This window comes from Dermochelys coriacea, chromosome 3 (assembly GCF_009764565.3).
Source record: "Dermochelys coriacea isolate rDerCor1 chromosome 3, rDerCor1.pri.v4, whole genome shotgun sequence".
Lineage (NCBI taxonomy): Eukaryota > Metazoa > Chordata > Testudines > Dermochelyidae > Dermochelys > Dermochelys coriacea.
In genome coordinates, this window is record NC_050070.1 from 147,334,098 (window position 1) to 147,350,061 (window position 15,964).

The 15,964-nt window shown below is 38.8% G+C and overlaps 1 protein-coding gene across 2 annotated transcripts in view; it reads right to left on the reverse strand.

Moving 5' to 3' along the window:
• STRN (striatin) overlaps positions 1 to 15,964 on the reverse strand; it is a 115,859-nt gene that overhangs the window by 55,274 nt on the left and 44,621 nt on the right. For both annotated transcript variants that reach the window (XM_038397405.2, XM_038397404.2), the window contains exons 3-5: positions 8,990 to 9,063; positions 6,414 to 6,492; positions 3,960 to 4,127 (exon numbers count right to left, since the gene is read on the reverse strand). In XM_038397405.2, the coding sequence (XP_038253333.1) occupies positions 3,960 to 4,127; positions 6,414 to 6,492; positions 8,990 to 9,063 (321 nt within the window). The remainder of the gene's footprint in view (positions 1 to 3,959; positions 4,128 to 6,413; positions 6,493 to 8,989; positions 9,064 to 15,964) is intronic.

Below are 15,964 nucleotides of genomic sequence, written 5' to 3' on the forward strand. Positions count from 1 at the left end.
GTAATGACCATACTGTAGCTTTAAGTGTTTAGCTCTTGAGATTTCCTCTCAACATTACATCTGCACATATAAAATGAGTTCTCTGTGTGGTAGTCACTTTGGCCAATCTGCTCTCTCTCTCTCTCTCTCTCTCTCTCTCTATATATATATATATATAGAAACACACACACACACACACACACACACACACACACACACACACACACACACACAGAGTATATATACAAAAATCTTTTAAACATTATAACTTAGTATGTCCTCTGTGCTTTTCCCTTCTTTTACTTTACTTACTTTCCCCTCAAACGGTAACATGTTTCCTCTCTTTCCTTCTGTGCCTTTCAAAGTCCCTCTTTTTCCCTAGTTTGTGGTCTTTACTTCCTTCACCCACGTTCTTTTCCATCCCTTCTCAATCTGTCTCAGAGTTCTCATAAATTTGTCTCTTTTCTTCTTCTCTGTCATTTCCTTTTGCTCTTCTTCCGCATACCCTTTATCTCAATACCCTCCAATCACTTCTTTCTCTACCACTACCACCTCATATGCCTTCAGGCATTGTCTCCTTCCTACCCCCAATCACAAGCTTATTCTGGCTTCATTATCTTCCACCAGTTTTCCATACACCATGGATGTGGGGAGGAGGTGCAGCTGACTAAATTCCCCTATTCTTTCCCCCTCTTGGAAGAGTAAGCTGTCTGGGACTAATGGGGTGCCTCACTCTGGGTACTCTTTCCTCTGGGCCAGTGGAGAGTGAGCTACGTCATCTAAACTTTTCCCCAGTTCTTCCCACAATTTGGGCAGAAGTTTTTTCTGAGGGTATGTCAACACCACGATTACACACTTGGAGCTGGCCTGTGCCAGTTGACTTGGGCTAAGGGGTATTTAATTGCAGTGTAGATGTTGAGCTTGGGACCCTCTCACCCCTCAGGTTCCTAGAACCCAGGCTCCAGCCTAAGCCTAAACATCTACACAAAATTAAACAGCCCCTTAGCTGAGCCCCTTAGCCCAAGTTAGCTGGCACGGGCCAGCCACAGGTTTTTAATTGCAACGTGGAAATACTCTTAGAGGCTGATTTGCTTGGTGTAGGGATTGACAGTGTCAAGTCTCTGAAGGCTGAACAAATATTCTGACTAGGACTTGACTCATCCTGCTTGCCCTTAATCTCAATCATGTACTCAGCACTGGTGCTCTTCTAGAGGTTGAGGAAGCAGACAGACCATGCAGCCCATCAGGACTGAAATGAAGAGAGAGAAGTATGAAACACCTCCTGCACTGTAATATAAGGTATGATAGCTGATCTCCTATGCACACATACCATACAATCCAAAATATTCACAACACAGTGGCCAGTCATACACTCTGCCTTGCAAGAGTTCTTCTCAATCCTTTGGTAAAACCCTGACATCCTTCACTTCTAAGAAGAGGCAAACCAGTGGTCTGAGCTGACATCTGCAAACACAGAGTAATTTGAAGAATGCAGAAACAAGCTAAAGAACTCCACCCTGAAATCCTCATATAACTGAGAGTCTATACATGAACTGAACCGCAACATTTGTCATGTTCCACACACATAAAACACCCAGATGCTCAACTAAACTCTTCTCTTCAGTTAGCGACCCTGTGCGTTACAAGTGAGATGAGAACATCGCAATTTCTCAGACTACACATGGAATACCATAATCCTGCAACTGCAAGTCTTCTAGAACGACAGATAATTGGTGGATCACTGAACACACTCAACCAGAAATAGCCTGCAAATGCAAATGTTAACCTTATTCAAGTTTTTGTTGTAGCCGTGCTGGTCCCAGATATTACTGAAATTAGAGAGAGAACCTCTGCTGGTGAAAGAGACAAGCTTTCGAGCTACACAGAGCTATTCTTTGGGTGACCTGGAAAGCTCGTCTCTTCTACGTTATAAGTTGGTCCAGTAACAGATTTTACCTCATCCACGTTGTCTCTCTAACTTTATTCAAAACAGACCTAGCTCTGCAAGATCAAAGCTTATGGAGAAGAAATCTGAAGGAACAGTTACACCCCCACCACATGCATAGTTCTCAAAAAGGAGAATTGAGTTGCTGAAGGAGGCAACACAAAGTATCTGGTGCCACCAACTCCAAGGCCTATCTCCTCTACTGAGCATCCCCTAACTAGTATCTTTAAATGTACTAGCTCAGCTCCATCATTCAATCCAATTTACCCATTACATATCTCCCTATCTGGAGCGATCGTCCATTCAAACTAATGGAAAATGACACTCCACTAATCTCAAGTAAAACAAAATGGAGGGAGAGAGAGCTTAACTACCACTTTAACTCAGAAACAAATAATTCACGCCTCCCAAACTGAAAGCTATATATGCAGTCAGAACTCACTATTTCTTCAAGACTGGAACAAAAATTAAAAACTATCATAGGAGAGAGTGGGAGAGAAATAAAGAGGATAAATATGGAAAGGGAGAATAATGTATCTGCCAAACCCAATACCAGTTTTCTACAACAAATAGTCAATTCCATTAGGTTACTACCTCAGAGCAGCAAGGCTGACTTTAAAAAGGTGCCCTGGCAGCAGCAGCCCTTGCCAACCAGAGGATGTCCTCCTCAGGGCAAGGCTTGCTAACTATTTAGAAGTACAAAATAATTTAACAGGTTGGGGTCCCCTCATATGCCCTAATTCCTCATTTAACAGAATAATTTTAATTATAGAATGAAAATGAGTTAAGTAACTTCTTTGCACACATACCTGATGCCAGTAAATTATCTACTGGCTGGGATTAATGTGAACTCCCTTTGGAGATTAGGTGCCACATAAAGCAGTTAGAAAAGGAGTACTTGTGGCACCTTAGAGACTAACAAATTTATTTGAGCATAAGCTTTCGTGAGCTACAGCTCAGCTCATGAAAGCTTATGCTCAAATAAATTTGTTAGTCTCTAAGGTGCCACAAGTACTCCTTTTCTTTTTGTGAATACAGACTAACACGGCTGCTACTCTGAAACCTCTCAAATAAAGCAACTATGCTTCAAAAGAAAAGGACACTACCTCTGCTACCTTTAAACCACAACTGCTTGTGAAACAAGAGGCCAAACCTAGACAAACAAGGTTGCTTGTTGGTGGTAATACTACCTATGGGAGTACAGAGCTTAGTCACAGATTTTTAATCAAAATGACTCAGCATCCTTTTTATTAGTTTAAGTCTTCAAAGCTACAGTATTTCAGTCAAGAACCAAGGAATAATTTTGCTGAACACCTAAAGTGAGCTTCAAATATTAATGGTAGTAAGTGTGGCAAGAAAAAGATTAAAACGTTTATTTACAATACTTGCAGCAAAATATTATTTAGTAAATAAAACGTAAGTAAACTTGAAAGGATTAGATTTTTATATCAAAAAAGGATTGGCATGAACATATGGAAGCTACACTTAGATTATACCCAGAATTTCACATATTTATCCATGTAAACACTAGTCACAAAGTTGGAGAGTTATAACAGTTAAAACTTATCCATGTTCAAAATATTTTCAGATACTATAAATAAAATCCTCTTCTTACTAGAGATTATACCATTATAACAGTAAGCACTATCTACCAGAACGCAGAGGCCTCTAAACTATAGTAAGGTTTCCAATAAATCAAAGAAAAATATGACCCTGGCAGTTGGTATTTTCCCTTAAGCATTTAACAACAGATGTATCACAAATAAGGTTTGATTTCTTAAAGTCACCTTCCAACGGAAATAAAATTAAGATTCTCATAAAGAAGCAACACACTTAGAGAAGTGTGGCTTCCATATTCATCCTTTAAAATTTTAAAACAGAATTGGCCATAAATATTCAGTCAGTTTGAAGACTAAAAAGTATATGTTTACAAATGAACATAAACTAGATTAATAATAATAATAATAATAATAATAATAATAATAATAAGTTTCACTTATATACAAAGATAACATTTGTTGTCCTAGGCACTTACCCAATCATTGCATTTTCTTTAATCTCAGCCTCTGTACCATTTACCATTGATTCTTGATTTTTGTCATTTTCCCTGTCTGATGCATCATTTGAGAGGCCCAACAAAGCTCGCACTCGTTTTGACTTCACATCCAGTATAGTGTCAGTGTAACCCACCTCCTGCAGATACCTGTATGAACAGAACTCATGCTAGTCTTTTATGCAGATCTCAATAAATATACCCTTATAATTATTTAAATCAATAAATAAAAGCTTCTCCCTAAACTCATCTTTGGTACAATGCTTAGCAAAGCATGGTACTGTGCTAATGAAACATGCTAAGAAATTGTCTTGTAGCAGCTGCAGAGGGGATCGTCTCTTGCAGTACCAGTCTCTACAGTCACTGAGAAAAATCAAAGAGCCTAGTAGTCAGTGTTTATACAATACACGTTATTCATTACATTTACCAAAAATAGATGGAAAAGGACTTTAACTTAAAATATTTGCAATTTATTCATAAAAATGTCAGTTACATATAACATATCACAGCCATTTTATTCATCAAGAGAAGTTCATGGAAATCTAAACGCAACTTCAAAAAAGTAAAACTTAAATTTTGTCCCTTAGATGACCATTAAACAAAGCCTGTAAACACCTACTGTGTCAACTTCCCATGCTGTTATTGTAACTATAATAGGATAAACATACGATTTTACGATGTAATGTATTTTGTATAGAACTAGTCTTACTTAATCATTTTATTAATCTTAAAATATTCCTGCATTTGGCTCATGTGCATAAGAGGTGAAAGTGCGATCTAGTAAACTGAGTCTGGGATTGCGATGCATGCATTCTATAACAGGCTCTATCAAGAATATGCTGCATGATGCGGGGGGAGTCAATCTTTCAGTCTCTTTCCTCATCTGTAAAACAGAGTTAATGTTACTGACCTGAGGACTAACTGGTCAATACTGTAACGGTCTCTGATGTAAAGTGTTATGTATTATATCATTTTATGAACACACTATGACTACGACAAACTAGAGCATTTGTTTTTCCCCTATTAATACAAGCCACTCCTTGCATTTACAACAACAATTACATCCTCATTGCAGCCAGTCTGGTGGGAAAAAGTTGGTGCTGGATCTCTGGCAGTCCCATAAATTAATTGTGCAAAATTAAGTCTGTATTTAATTTAAGCAACAATTTCATAATATATATGGGTTTCAGAGTAGCATCCGATGAAGTGAGCTGTAGCTCACGAAAGCTTATGCTCAAATAAATTTGTTAGTCTCTAAGGTGCCACAAGTACTCCTCGTTCTTTTTATTATACATGATTCAACATCATATAACAGAACGATCTTCTTTACGATTCAGAGAAGAAGATTACGGGACACCTTTGTCCTCAAATCATTGAGTCATAGTCAAGAAAATATTTGTTTATTTAAAATGGATGTGTATCCATAGTTTTGGATGGGCACAATATATTAAATAATAATCCATTCAACCAAAAAAACTGGTCCAGTGCTAAAAGTTAAGGCCTTTCCAAAACAAAAAACAAACCCAACGTTACCAGACTTTTCTGTTACACAGTTCTGCCCGCTCAGTCCTCCCCAACAAAAAAGTACATGGGAACAAATGTAAGCTTTGCAGCATGACTTGACAATCACTGGAACCTGACTCTGACAGAATACGGTGTACGGTTTATGGGGGAACAGACTGGGTTACAAAATAGAGGACCTTTCACTGACATTGCCTTGCAACAAGAACCAAACCATTTAAAGCAAGGGGCTGTTAACTGATAACTGCAGTGATATTGCATAGTTAGAGGGACAGTCATTTGGGTAAAATATATATAAATTTTGACCCCGTTTCATCAAAATGCATGCATCTTCCATTACAGCATTTCAAAATCACTGTAGATTACTATTGTATGTTCTCATTGCTGTTATTTGAAACTTATTGCAGTAATCACAATAAATAGCAGGAAGTTTATTATACGGAGCCAACTCTTGCTCTAGAAAGTTAAAGATGTCGAACTGAAAACTACAACACAGATGGTGGTGTTTTAGTCCTTTTGGATTGGAGCTCTTTGAGGCAAAATTGTCATGTGTTTCCATTCAAAAAAAATGAAAAAATGTTGTGAAAATGATTTGAAATGTTTCATTAGATTTTTGTGAATTTTCTTAAAACCAAATTTTAATGCCCCTCCAACAACTTTTCTCCATTTTTTTCCTTTTTGTCACTGAAAGCAATAATATGAAAAGTGGTGAGTAATTTGCCCCCCTCTGACTTTTTACTTTTTCTACTCTGCAACTTATCAAAACTTCTCAAACTTTGGAAAAGTTAACCCAACTCTGCCACTCTTTTCAAAAAAGAGAAAAGTCTAACGGAAATATTTAAGAAAGTCCCAGTGACGCATTCAATTTCCAAGCCTGTTTGTATCTAGCTCCCTTATTTGAACTTTGACACTTACTGTCTCAGCAGCTGTCGCCCTTGTTTCCAGATTAGTTGACTATTTTGTTGGGGCTGAACCTCTGTTTCATTCCCTTCATCTGGAAAAGATTTCATTAAAATCAGGTTTTTTCCATCTTATTTTTAAAGGTCTTAAAGTAAGTGCAGCTCTGCAGTGCTACCTATGAGAACACACTATAAAGACTGCCATCAACATACTACTGTATTCTGAGAACAAGTTATACTTGTCATCAGCACCTCCTTATTTCCACCATTATTTCCCAATATAAAACCCATTATCTCACTGATTCCAACTCCTTTTCTTCACAAGGATGCGGTCACATGCATATACCTGGAATTTTGTACTAGTGTTTTCTGAAGTGATCACATTTTTTAAAGGTTAATTAGGTTCTTATGAAAAGAAAAAAAGCATTACAAAAAACCCTTATTGGTTCCCACTGCATTTGACACAATATCAATCCTTAAAACTTACCCAACCAACATCTAAGATTTGTTCATGAAGAAACCTCTCAGTCAGGCCTACTTACAGATAATTTAAAGTTCAGCCATTTTTCAATGATTTGTGTGGGGAAGGAAAAAAAGATTTAGCTGTTTTTGTTTAGACAATAGGCAGTTTTCTTTCTGCCATGGTTATTTTAATAGTAGTTCAACATATTTTCATCAAATTTTCACCTGAAACTAATCTTTTATTTAAAACCACAAATAAAAGTTTTCATTTACCCAGATAAAGCCATTATGGCATAAATAAACAAATGTGCTGCTGTCCTGTCAGCCCAGTCTTATAAATACATACATGTAAAAGTGCCATATGAATGTTAAGTACTGTTGTGACTTTGAATTTATAAGCTTGCTCAGGAATAGCAATGAGAAATAATCAGTCATTTAGACATTGATTTTCTGAAGACAGTTGAACACAGCCGGATCCATCGTACAATTATCAAAATCTGTGTTAGATAAAAGCCAAGAGACCTTAATGCATCAAGACTGAAGTAAATTCACACTAACTCCTCTTCAGACAGGAAACCTGGAAGTTGTTTATATTTATGTTGAAGTAAAGACATCTCAGAGAGTTCTCTCTTCCCCCCCAAAACTGATGACAGATCCATTATCCTCAGGAAGGAGACAAAGAACTTGGACTGCTTGCCAAATGCCACAGAAGAGCTCTAATGAGAATGTCACCTAAATACAGATAAGAGTTGAATCGCTTGATTAGGAGAATTATAACCAGAATTATTAGAACCTCCAAGGTAACACATAGGGGATAAACAGGATGTATCACTGGAAATAAAGCCTCAACATTTTTTCTGACTTGGTTCAAGAAAAGCATACAGATGTGCATGAATCTATATGCAGTAAAGCAAATACAACTCACATGGACTAGAAATAATACAAAAATCTCCATCCTGAAAGCGTATGAAAAACCAGCTTTGGATCCCATATGGTGCAAGAACTCCTTTCTTTTAAGCAGCTACATGTAGGATGCAACAGAATTAAGTATTCCTCCACTCTGGGTACAAGAGCTGAGGGGCACCATTTTGTAAGAGATGAGAAATAAGATGCCTCAGTTTGTGCTTCATTGTATTTTGCGTAGTTTGGGAAGGGACAAGGGTATTGTCGAGAATTTGATAGGTAAGTGTTTTTAGAGCATCTTCAGCACCAAGTAAAATAGGGATTTGCCCAGGTCTCGGTTAACCAGGACAGTCTCCTTCCAGTGAATGGCAGGAGTGAAGTGTGCAGAAATGGCTTTCGTATAGGCTTTTTTTTTTTTTTTGGATGTATGGGAGAATAAAGCTGTGGAATAATTTCTGCTTATTCCTTCCTCCTCTCAAGGACTTGTTGCATAATCTGGAACCTGGGGGGAAGTCCTTTTGGTAAGGTTTATTTTTCTGATCAGAAAAAAAGGAATTTCAATTTCTCCTCTTTTGTGACTCAAAGTCACGCCACTTCTTTATGAAAAGTAGAAGATTCATCTTCTGGAGGGATAACAAAACAAAGCTATCCATAGATACAGGGGCGAACTGTTCTGTTCCAAACTTGTGTTCATCATTTGTTAGATATTTATTTTCCAGTTGTCATTGGAATTTTATAAAATTCCATAGTATGTACCTCCAACTTTAGTTTACCTCTAACACGTTTGTTTCAATTTTTCTGGAATCCAACCAAGATCATGAATCAGGAAATGATGTACTAAGCATTTTGAATTCATTGCTATTGCATTACACATTGTTAATGCACAACAATTCTTCTATTCTTCCAATACAAGATTCTCCAGATGCGTTTTCCATACCTTTCTGTGACTCCAGAACTTTCTTGAATTTTGATCTGAAGAGAAGAGAATAGATATATTCTGCAGCATCCATTTTTTATTTCAACTCATTTGATGGCCTAATTACAGATACTGAAGAAACAAATTGTACCTATAATATCAGTGTAACAAACTGCATTGGCTAACATTTGTCTTTTGCAACATTAAGCAATCTTTATTATCCTCTTTGTGTCCACTAAGTTGTTCAACAATCTGTAGCTAAAATTAGAGAAGAACTTTATACCATATTTCCCTCACTCTTAAATTCTTACCAGAATCATAGTTTGGAGGCTTCATATCTCCCTGATTCAATTCTGTGCCGTATTTTAATTTGTGGTATTTAGCTCTGAAAAAGAAAAGATAAAAGAAACTCTATTAACACACTTAAAGGATGCTTGCAGATGCACAGATACCATAGGTCCCTGTTTTACACAGATATTTTTCCATTCTGCCCTCTCCCATCCCCCCCAAAAATAACCTCCATCCAATTTATTTCAGCAGAACTAAAAGGAAGCCATGTTCCTATTTTTTGCCCCAAATCTCTCTCTCTAGAACTCTCAGATACTGGAATGTATTAGTAAGTGAATAATTACATAATCAGAAACACCAATACATAGCAAAAGCAACAGAAAATTTATAGAGAGATAAGAAAAACATTCTCTCTCTCTCTCTCTATATATATATATTTAGAGAGAATGTTTTTATTTTTCAGGGACATATGCTTCTTCTAGGATGGGACTGCTTTGGTGTTTTTCACCTTTTCTCTCACTATTACTCTACTGCCAAATATCTTCTACTCTCTATGGCTATGTCTACACTACAGATTGCTGCTGGCATTATGTCATGTCAGTCAGGAGTATGAAGAAGTGCAATTCCAGCTGTGCCATCAGAAGTCTGTAGCATACATACAGTTATATTGGCAAAACTGCAATTTTACCAGTATAACTTCTTTCTCTCACGGGGGGAACAGCTTTGCCAGGATAGCTGCATCCACACTATAAGCACTTTCCAGTGTAATAATATACATTAATTCCTATAGTGGTAAGGTGCTCCTAACACAGACATACCCATATGTCAACTTAGAATCCTCATCTTACACTTCTCATTCCTCCGTGGTTAACACACATTTGGGCTCAGTCAACTTTATTTAGTTGTATTCTTCCCACTACATCACTTTCTCCCAAAAGTATTTTTAACACTGATGAGATAAGCCTTAAATAGGGTTCTATGATAAGGTCTTAAATACCTGTAGCAGTCAGTGGTCTATCAGCTGTTTTCAAACTGTGGGTTGGAAACTCAAAGTGGGTCACAACCCCGTTTTAATGGGGTCGTTGGGGCTGACGTTAGACTTGCTGGGGCCTAGGGTCGAAGCCCAAGCCCAAGCCCCATGACCCGAGGCCAAAGCCCAAGGGCTTCAGCCCTAGCAGCGGGAATCAGGCTTCATTTTCAGCCCTGGACAGTGGGGCTTCGGCTTTGGCCCCCCTGCACAAGGAGGTGGGGCTTGGATTTTGGCTTTGGCCCCCTTCTGGGGTGGCACCACAACAGGGTTCAGGCTCTGGTTCTGCCTCCTGGGGTCGTATAGTAATTTTTGATGTCAAAAGGGGGTCGCGGTGCAATGAAGTTTGAGAACCTTTGAAAGTCCACTGCTAAACTTGCAAAAACTCTGGGTCATGAGCTAGTTTTTGCAACTGTGGAAAATTTTCTAAGAAAAATGTTCAGCATATTGAAGTCCTATGGGGACAATCAGTAGAGTGTGTACCAGGCGACATGACAGATTGTGTAGCAAATAAAGATACCAGAAACCAGTGGTTGGAATGTCTTGCTCTTGCAGGATCAGTATCCAGGGATTCAAGCATAGACAAAGTAGTAATGAGTAGCATAAGTAGTACACATGGATATACGTTTACAGAAAAAATATGATATTGCATTACATGACATTACGTCTGGACAAACTGGAGAAATGGTCTGAAGCAAATAGGATAAAATTCAATAAGGACAAATGCAAAGTACTCCACTTAGGAATGAACAATCAGTTGCACACATACAAAATTGGAAGTGATGCCTAGAAAGGAGTACTGCAGAAACGGATCTGGGGGTCATAGTGCTCCACAAGCTACATATGAGTCAACAGTGTACACTGTTGCAAAACACAAAACAAAAAAACAAAACAAAAAACAAAAAAAAACCTGCAAACATTTTTCTGATGATCGTTCCCCTCTATTCAACATTGGCAAGGCCTCATCTGGAGTACTGTGTCCAGTTTTGGGCCCCACACTACAAGAAGAATGTGGAAAAATTGGAAAACGTCCAGCGGAGAGCAACAAAAATGATTAGGGGACTGGAACACATGACTTATGAGGAGAGGCTGAGGGAACTGGGATTGTTTAGTCTGCAGAAGAGAAGAATGGGGGGGGGGATTTGATAGCTGCTTTCAACTACCTGAAAGGGGGTTCCAAAGAGGATAGATCTAGACTGTTCTCAGTGGTAGCAGATGACAGAACGAGGAGTAATGGTCTCAAGTTGCAGTGGGGGAGGTTTAGGTTGGATATTAGGAAAAACTTTTTCACTAGGAGAGTGGTGAAACACTGGAATGCGTTACCTAGGGAGGTGGTGGAATCTCCATCCTTAGAGGTTTTTAAGTCCCGGCTTGACAAAGCCCTGGCTGGGATGATTTAGTTGGGGATTGGTCCTGCTTTGAGCAGGGGGTTGGACTAGATGACCTCCTGAGGTCCCTTCCAACCCTGATATTCTATGATGTTTTAGCAGGGGTGTTGTAAGCAAGACACAAGAAGTAATTCTTCCGCTCTACTCCACACTGATTAAGCCTCAACTGGAGTATTGTGTCCAGTTCTGGGTGCCACATTGCAGGAAGGATGTGGACAAATTGGAGAGAGTCCAGAGAAGCGTGACAAAAATGATTAAAGGTCTAGAAAACATGACCTATGAGGGAAGAATGAAAAAATTGGGTTTGTTTAGTATGGAAAAAAGAACACAGGGGGAATATGATAATAGTTTTCAAATATGTAAAAGGTGGTTACAAGGAGGAGGAACAAAAATTGTTCTTCTTAACCTCTGAGGATAGGCCAAGAAGCAACGGGCTTAAATTGCAACAAGAGGTTTAGGTTGGACATTAGGAAAAACTTCCCAACTTTCAGGGTGGTTAAGAACTGGAATAAATTGCCTATGGAGGTTGTAGAATCTCCATCATCGGAGATTTTTAAGAACAGATTAGACAAACACCTGTAAGGGATGGTCTAGATAATAGTTAGTCCTTCCATGAGTGCAGGGGACTGGACTAGATGACCTCTCAAGGTCGCTTTCAGTTCTATGATAAATGTATGAAACTTCATACAACATGTGGTAGATAATTTCCTATTTAAACAATTGTACTAAACTGAGGCACAGAGGTTAAATGACACACACCAACTATATGGCAGAATTCAGATCTCATTATTCTGAGTCCTGTACTTCAAACATCAGACCATGCTTCCTCACATAGAGGCAAATTCCTATACTTCACATGATGCAAGCATCATCTAGCAAATCCACTCACCTACTCACATTATGCTAAAATCAGATGGTGACTGATAAGGCAGAGCAGCGTCTCAGGAGGGAAGCTTCATGAGAGGCAAAGGAAGAGTTACCCTTTCCCTTACGATGCACACTCTGGTAGCAAGTATCACAATTCTTCGAAACAGTGAGTTGTCCACTGTTGACCCAGGTTCCTCTGACCCAAGTTTACAAGATAACACGTGTTCCTGCTTAACATCCTTAATTTAAAATGGGCTAGTAGTTTCCTGAAGGTTGAATATTCTTTTTCCTTACTTCCTTTCAGTGCCTCCCTCTTCTATTTTTATTTCTTTTTAAATGTAATAGCACAGATTCATCAAACTAATAGAATTCAACAATGCTCATGAAAAGGAGTAATTCTTGATATTGACAGATTCTTCCACAGAATATAAGATTACAGTCAATACATGCATCACTGAAGTCTAACATTGTTTTACAAGGACAAAAAAAGATCAGAGGGCCTATTTAAAATATTAAGCCTTAGGCTCCAGACAAAATTTGTCCAATCTTTAGGCTGTCTACTTTATACCGATTAAAAGGGTGAACAGAAAAGAAGTTTTTCTACAATAATCCCCATTGAGAGAGAAACTATAAGAGAATTCCATTTGATGTGGTATTAGGCGAGCAATATAGAGAGGTCTAACAAACAGGTCTAAATGAAGTTAATTAGGGCTGTCAATTAATCACAGTTAACTCACGCGATTAACAGAAAAATTAATCATGATTAATCGCAATGCTAAACAATACAATACCAATTGAAATTTATTAAGTAAATATTTGGATGTTTTTCTACATTTTCAAATATATTGATTTCAATTACAACTCAGAATACAAAGTGTACAGTGCTCAATTTATATTATTTATTACAAATATTTACCATGTGAAAATGATAAAAGAAATAGTATTTTTCAGTTCACCTCAGAAAAGTACTCTAGTGCAATCTCTATCATGAAAATGCAACTTACAAATGTAGGGTTTTTTTTTGTTTTGTTTTTTTTAAACATAACTGCACCTGGAGAAGTTATGAAGCACTTGGAGGAGAGGAAGGTGATCAGAAACAGTCAAGATAGATTCACCAAGGGAAAATCATGCCTGACCAACCTGATTGCCTTCTATGATGAGATAACTGGCTCCGTGGATACGGGGAAAGCGGTGGATGCGATATATTTTGACTTTAGCAAAGCTTTTGATACAGTCTCCCACAGTATTGTTGCCAGCAAACTAAAGAAGTATGAATTGGATGAATGGACTATAAGGTGGATAGAAAGCTGGCTAGATTGTCAGGCTCAACGGGTAGTGATCAACTGCTCGATGTCCAGTTGACAGCCGGTATCAAGTGGAGTGCCCCAGAGGTCGGTATTGGGGCCGGTTTTGTTCAACATCTTTATTAATGATCTGGATGATGGGATGAACTGCACCCTCAGCAACTTCGCAGATGACACTAAACTGGGGAGAGAAGTAGATAAGCTGAAGGGTAGGGATAGGGTCCAGAGTGACCTAGATAAATTGGAGGATTGAGCCAAAAGAAATCTGATGAGGTTCAGCAAGGACAAGTGCAGAGTCCGGCACTTAGAAAGGAAGAATCCCATGCATCGCTACAGGCTGGGGACCGACTGGCTAAGCAGCAGCTCTGCAAAAAAGGACCTGTGGATTACAGTGGACAAGAAGCTGGATATGAGTCAGCAGTGTGCCCTTGTTGTCAAGAAGACCAATAGCATATTGGGCTGTATTTTAGTAGGAGCACTGCCAGCAGATCGAGGGAAGTGATTATTCCCCTCTATTGGGCACTTGTGAGGCCACACCTGGAGTATTGCATCCAGTTTTGGTCCCCCGCCAGTACAGAAGGGATGTGGACAAATTGGAGAAAGTCCAGTGGAGGGCAACAAAAATGATTAGGGGGCTGGGGCACATGACTTACGAGAAGAGGTTGAGGGAATTGGGGTTATTTAGTTTGCAGAAGAGAACAGTGGGGTGGGGGGATTTGATAGCAGCCTTCAACTACCTGAAGGGGGGTTCCAAAGAGGATGGAGCTAGGCTGTCCTCAGTGGTGGCAGATGACAGAAAAAGAAGCAATGGTCTCAAGTTGCAGCGGGGGAGGTCTAGGCTGGATATTAGGAAACACTATTTCACTAGGAGGGTGGTGAAGCACTGGAATGTGTTACCTCATACTGGAGGTGCTGGAATCTCCATCCTTAGAGGTTTTTAAGCCCCGGCTTGACAAAGCCCTGGATGGGATGATTTAGTTGGTGTTGGTTCTGCTTTAAGCAGGGGATTGGACTAGATGATCTCCTGAGGTCTCTTCCAACCCTAATATTCTATGATTCTATGCACTCAAAACCAAAACAATGTAAAACTTTGGAGCCTACAAGTCCACTCAGTCCTACTTCTTGTTCAGCCAATCGCTAAGACAAACAATTTTCTTTACATTTACAGGAGATAATGTTGCCCACTTCTTATTTACAATGTCACCAGAAAGTGAGAACGGGTGTTCACATGGCACTTTTGTAGCCAGCATTACAAAGTATTTATGTGTTAGATATGCTAAACATTTGTATGCCCCTTCATGCTTCAGCTGCCATTCCAGAGGACATGCTTCCATGTTGATGACGCTCGTTAAAAAAAATGTGTTAATTAAATTCGTGACTGAACTTCTTGGGGGAAAATTGTATGTCTCTTGCTCTGTTTTACCCACATTCTGCCATATATTTCATGTTATAGTAGTCTCATGATGACTCAGCACGTTATTCATTTTAAGAACACTTTCACTGAAGATTTGAAAAAATACAAAGCAGGTACCTGTGATGTTGCACCCCATAATACTTTATGGAAATATGCTTATGAATGTATATATGACATAACAGGAATATTCTAGATATGCCATGTAACATATCTCTGCAAAGGTTATAATCTACTGGATATATTCATCCTATTTGTATGCATGTATCATTTTTGTATTTGAAGTTATGAATATTGGCTATGTACTTGTTTAATTTTAAGTAGCCTCAGTGAAGCAGTTGGTCAGTTTACTGAGAAAAGACTACTCTCAGTAAGTGCCCAATTAAGAAACACTTAAGCCAACAATGAACTTTGAGACGGCAATCCACATCTGAGCTTTCCTGGGAATGTGGCCTGGCTTGTAAGGAACCGAGTCATGCATGGACATGTGACTTGCCCATGTGACTCCAAAACTCCATCTCGCAGCTGGATTCTGCATAGGAGAGAGGAAGGGGTCTCAACCCACAAGAGAAAATCTATTTAAGCCCCTGGGAGACCCCTCCATTGGTCTTCAGCTGGCTTAAGAGATAGCCTCTCCACCCCCAAAGGATACCTGAAAGAAACTGGAAGAAAGGACAGTAACCACAAGGGTGTGAGTGATTGCTGGACCCAGACTAGAAGGAGACTAGTCTGTAAAAGAAGCTTATTGGAACATCTTTGAGGGTGAGACTTTATCTGTAATCACTTTTTTATTATATTAGGCTCAGACTTGCATGCTTTGTTTTATTTTGCTTGGTAATTCACTTTGTTCTGTCTGTTATTACTTGGAATCACTTAAATCTTACTTTTTGTATTTAATAAAATCACTTTTTACTTATTAGTTAACCCAGAGTATGTATTAATACTGGGGGGAGGGGAGGGGGACAGCTGTGCATCTCTCTCTATCTGTGTTATAGAAGGTA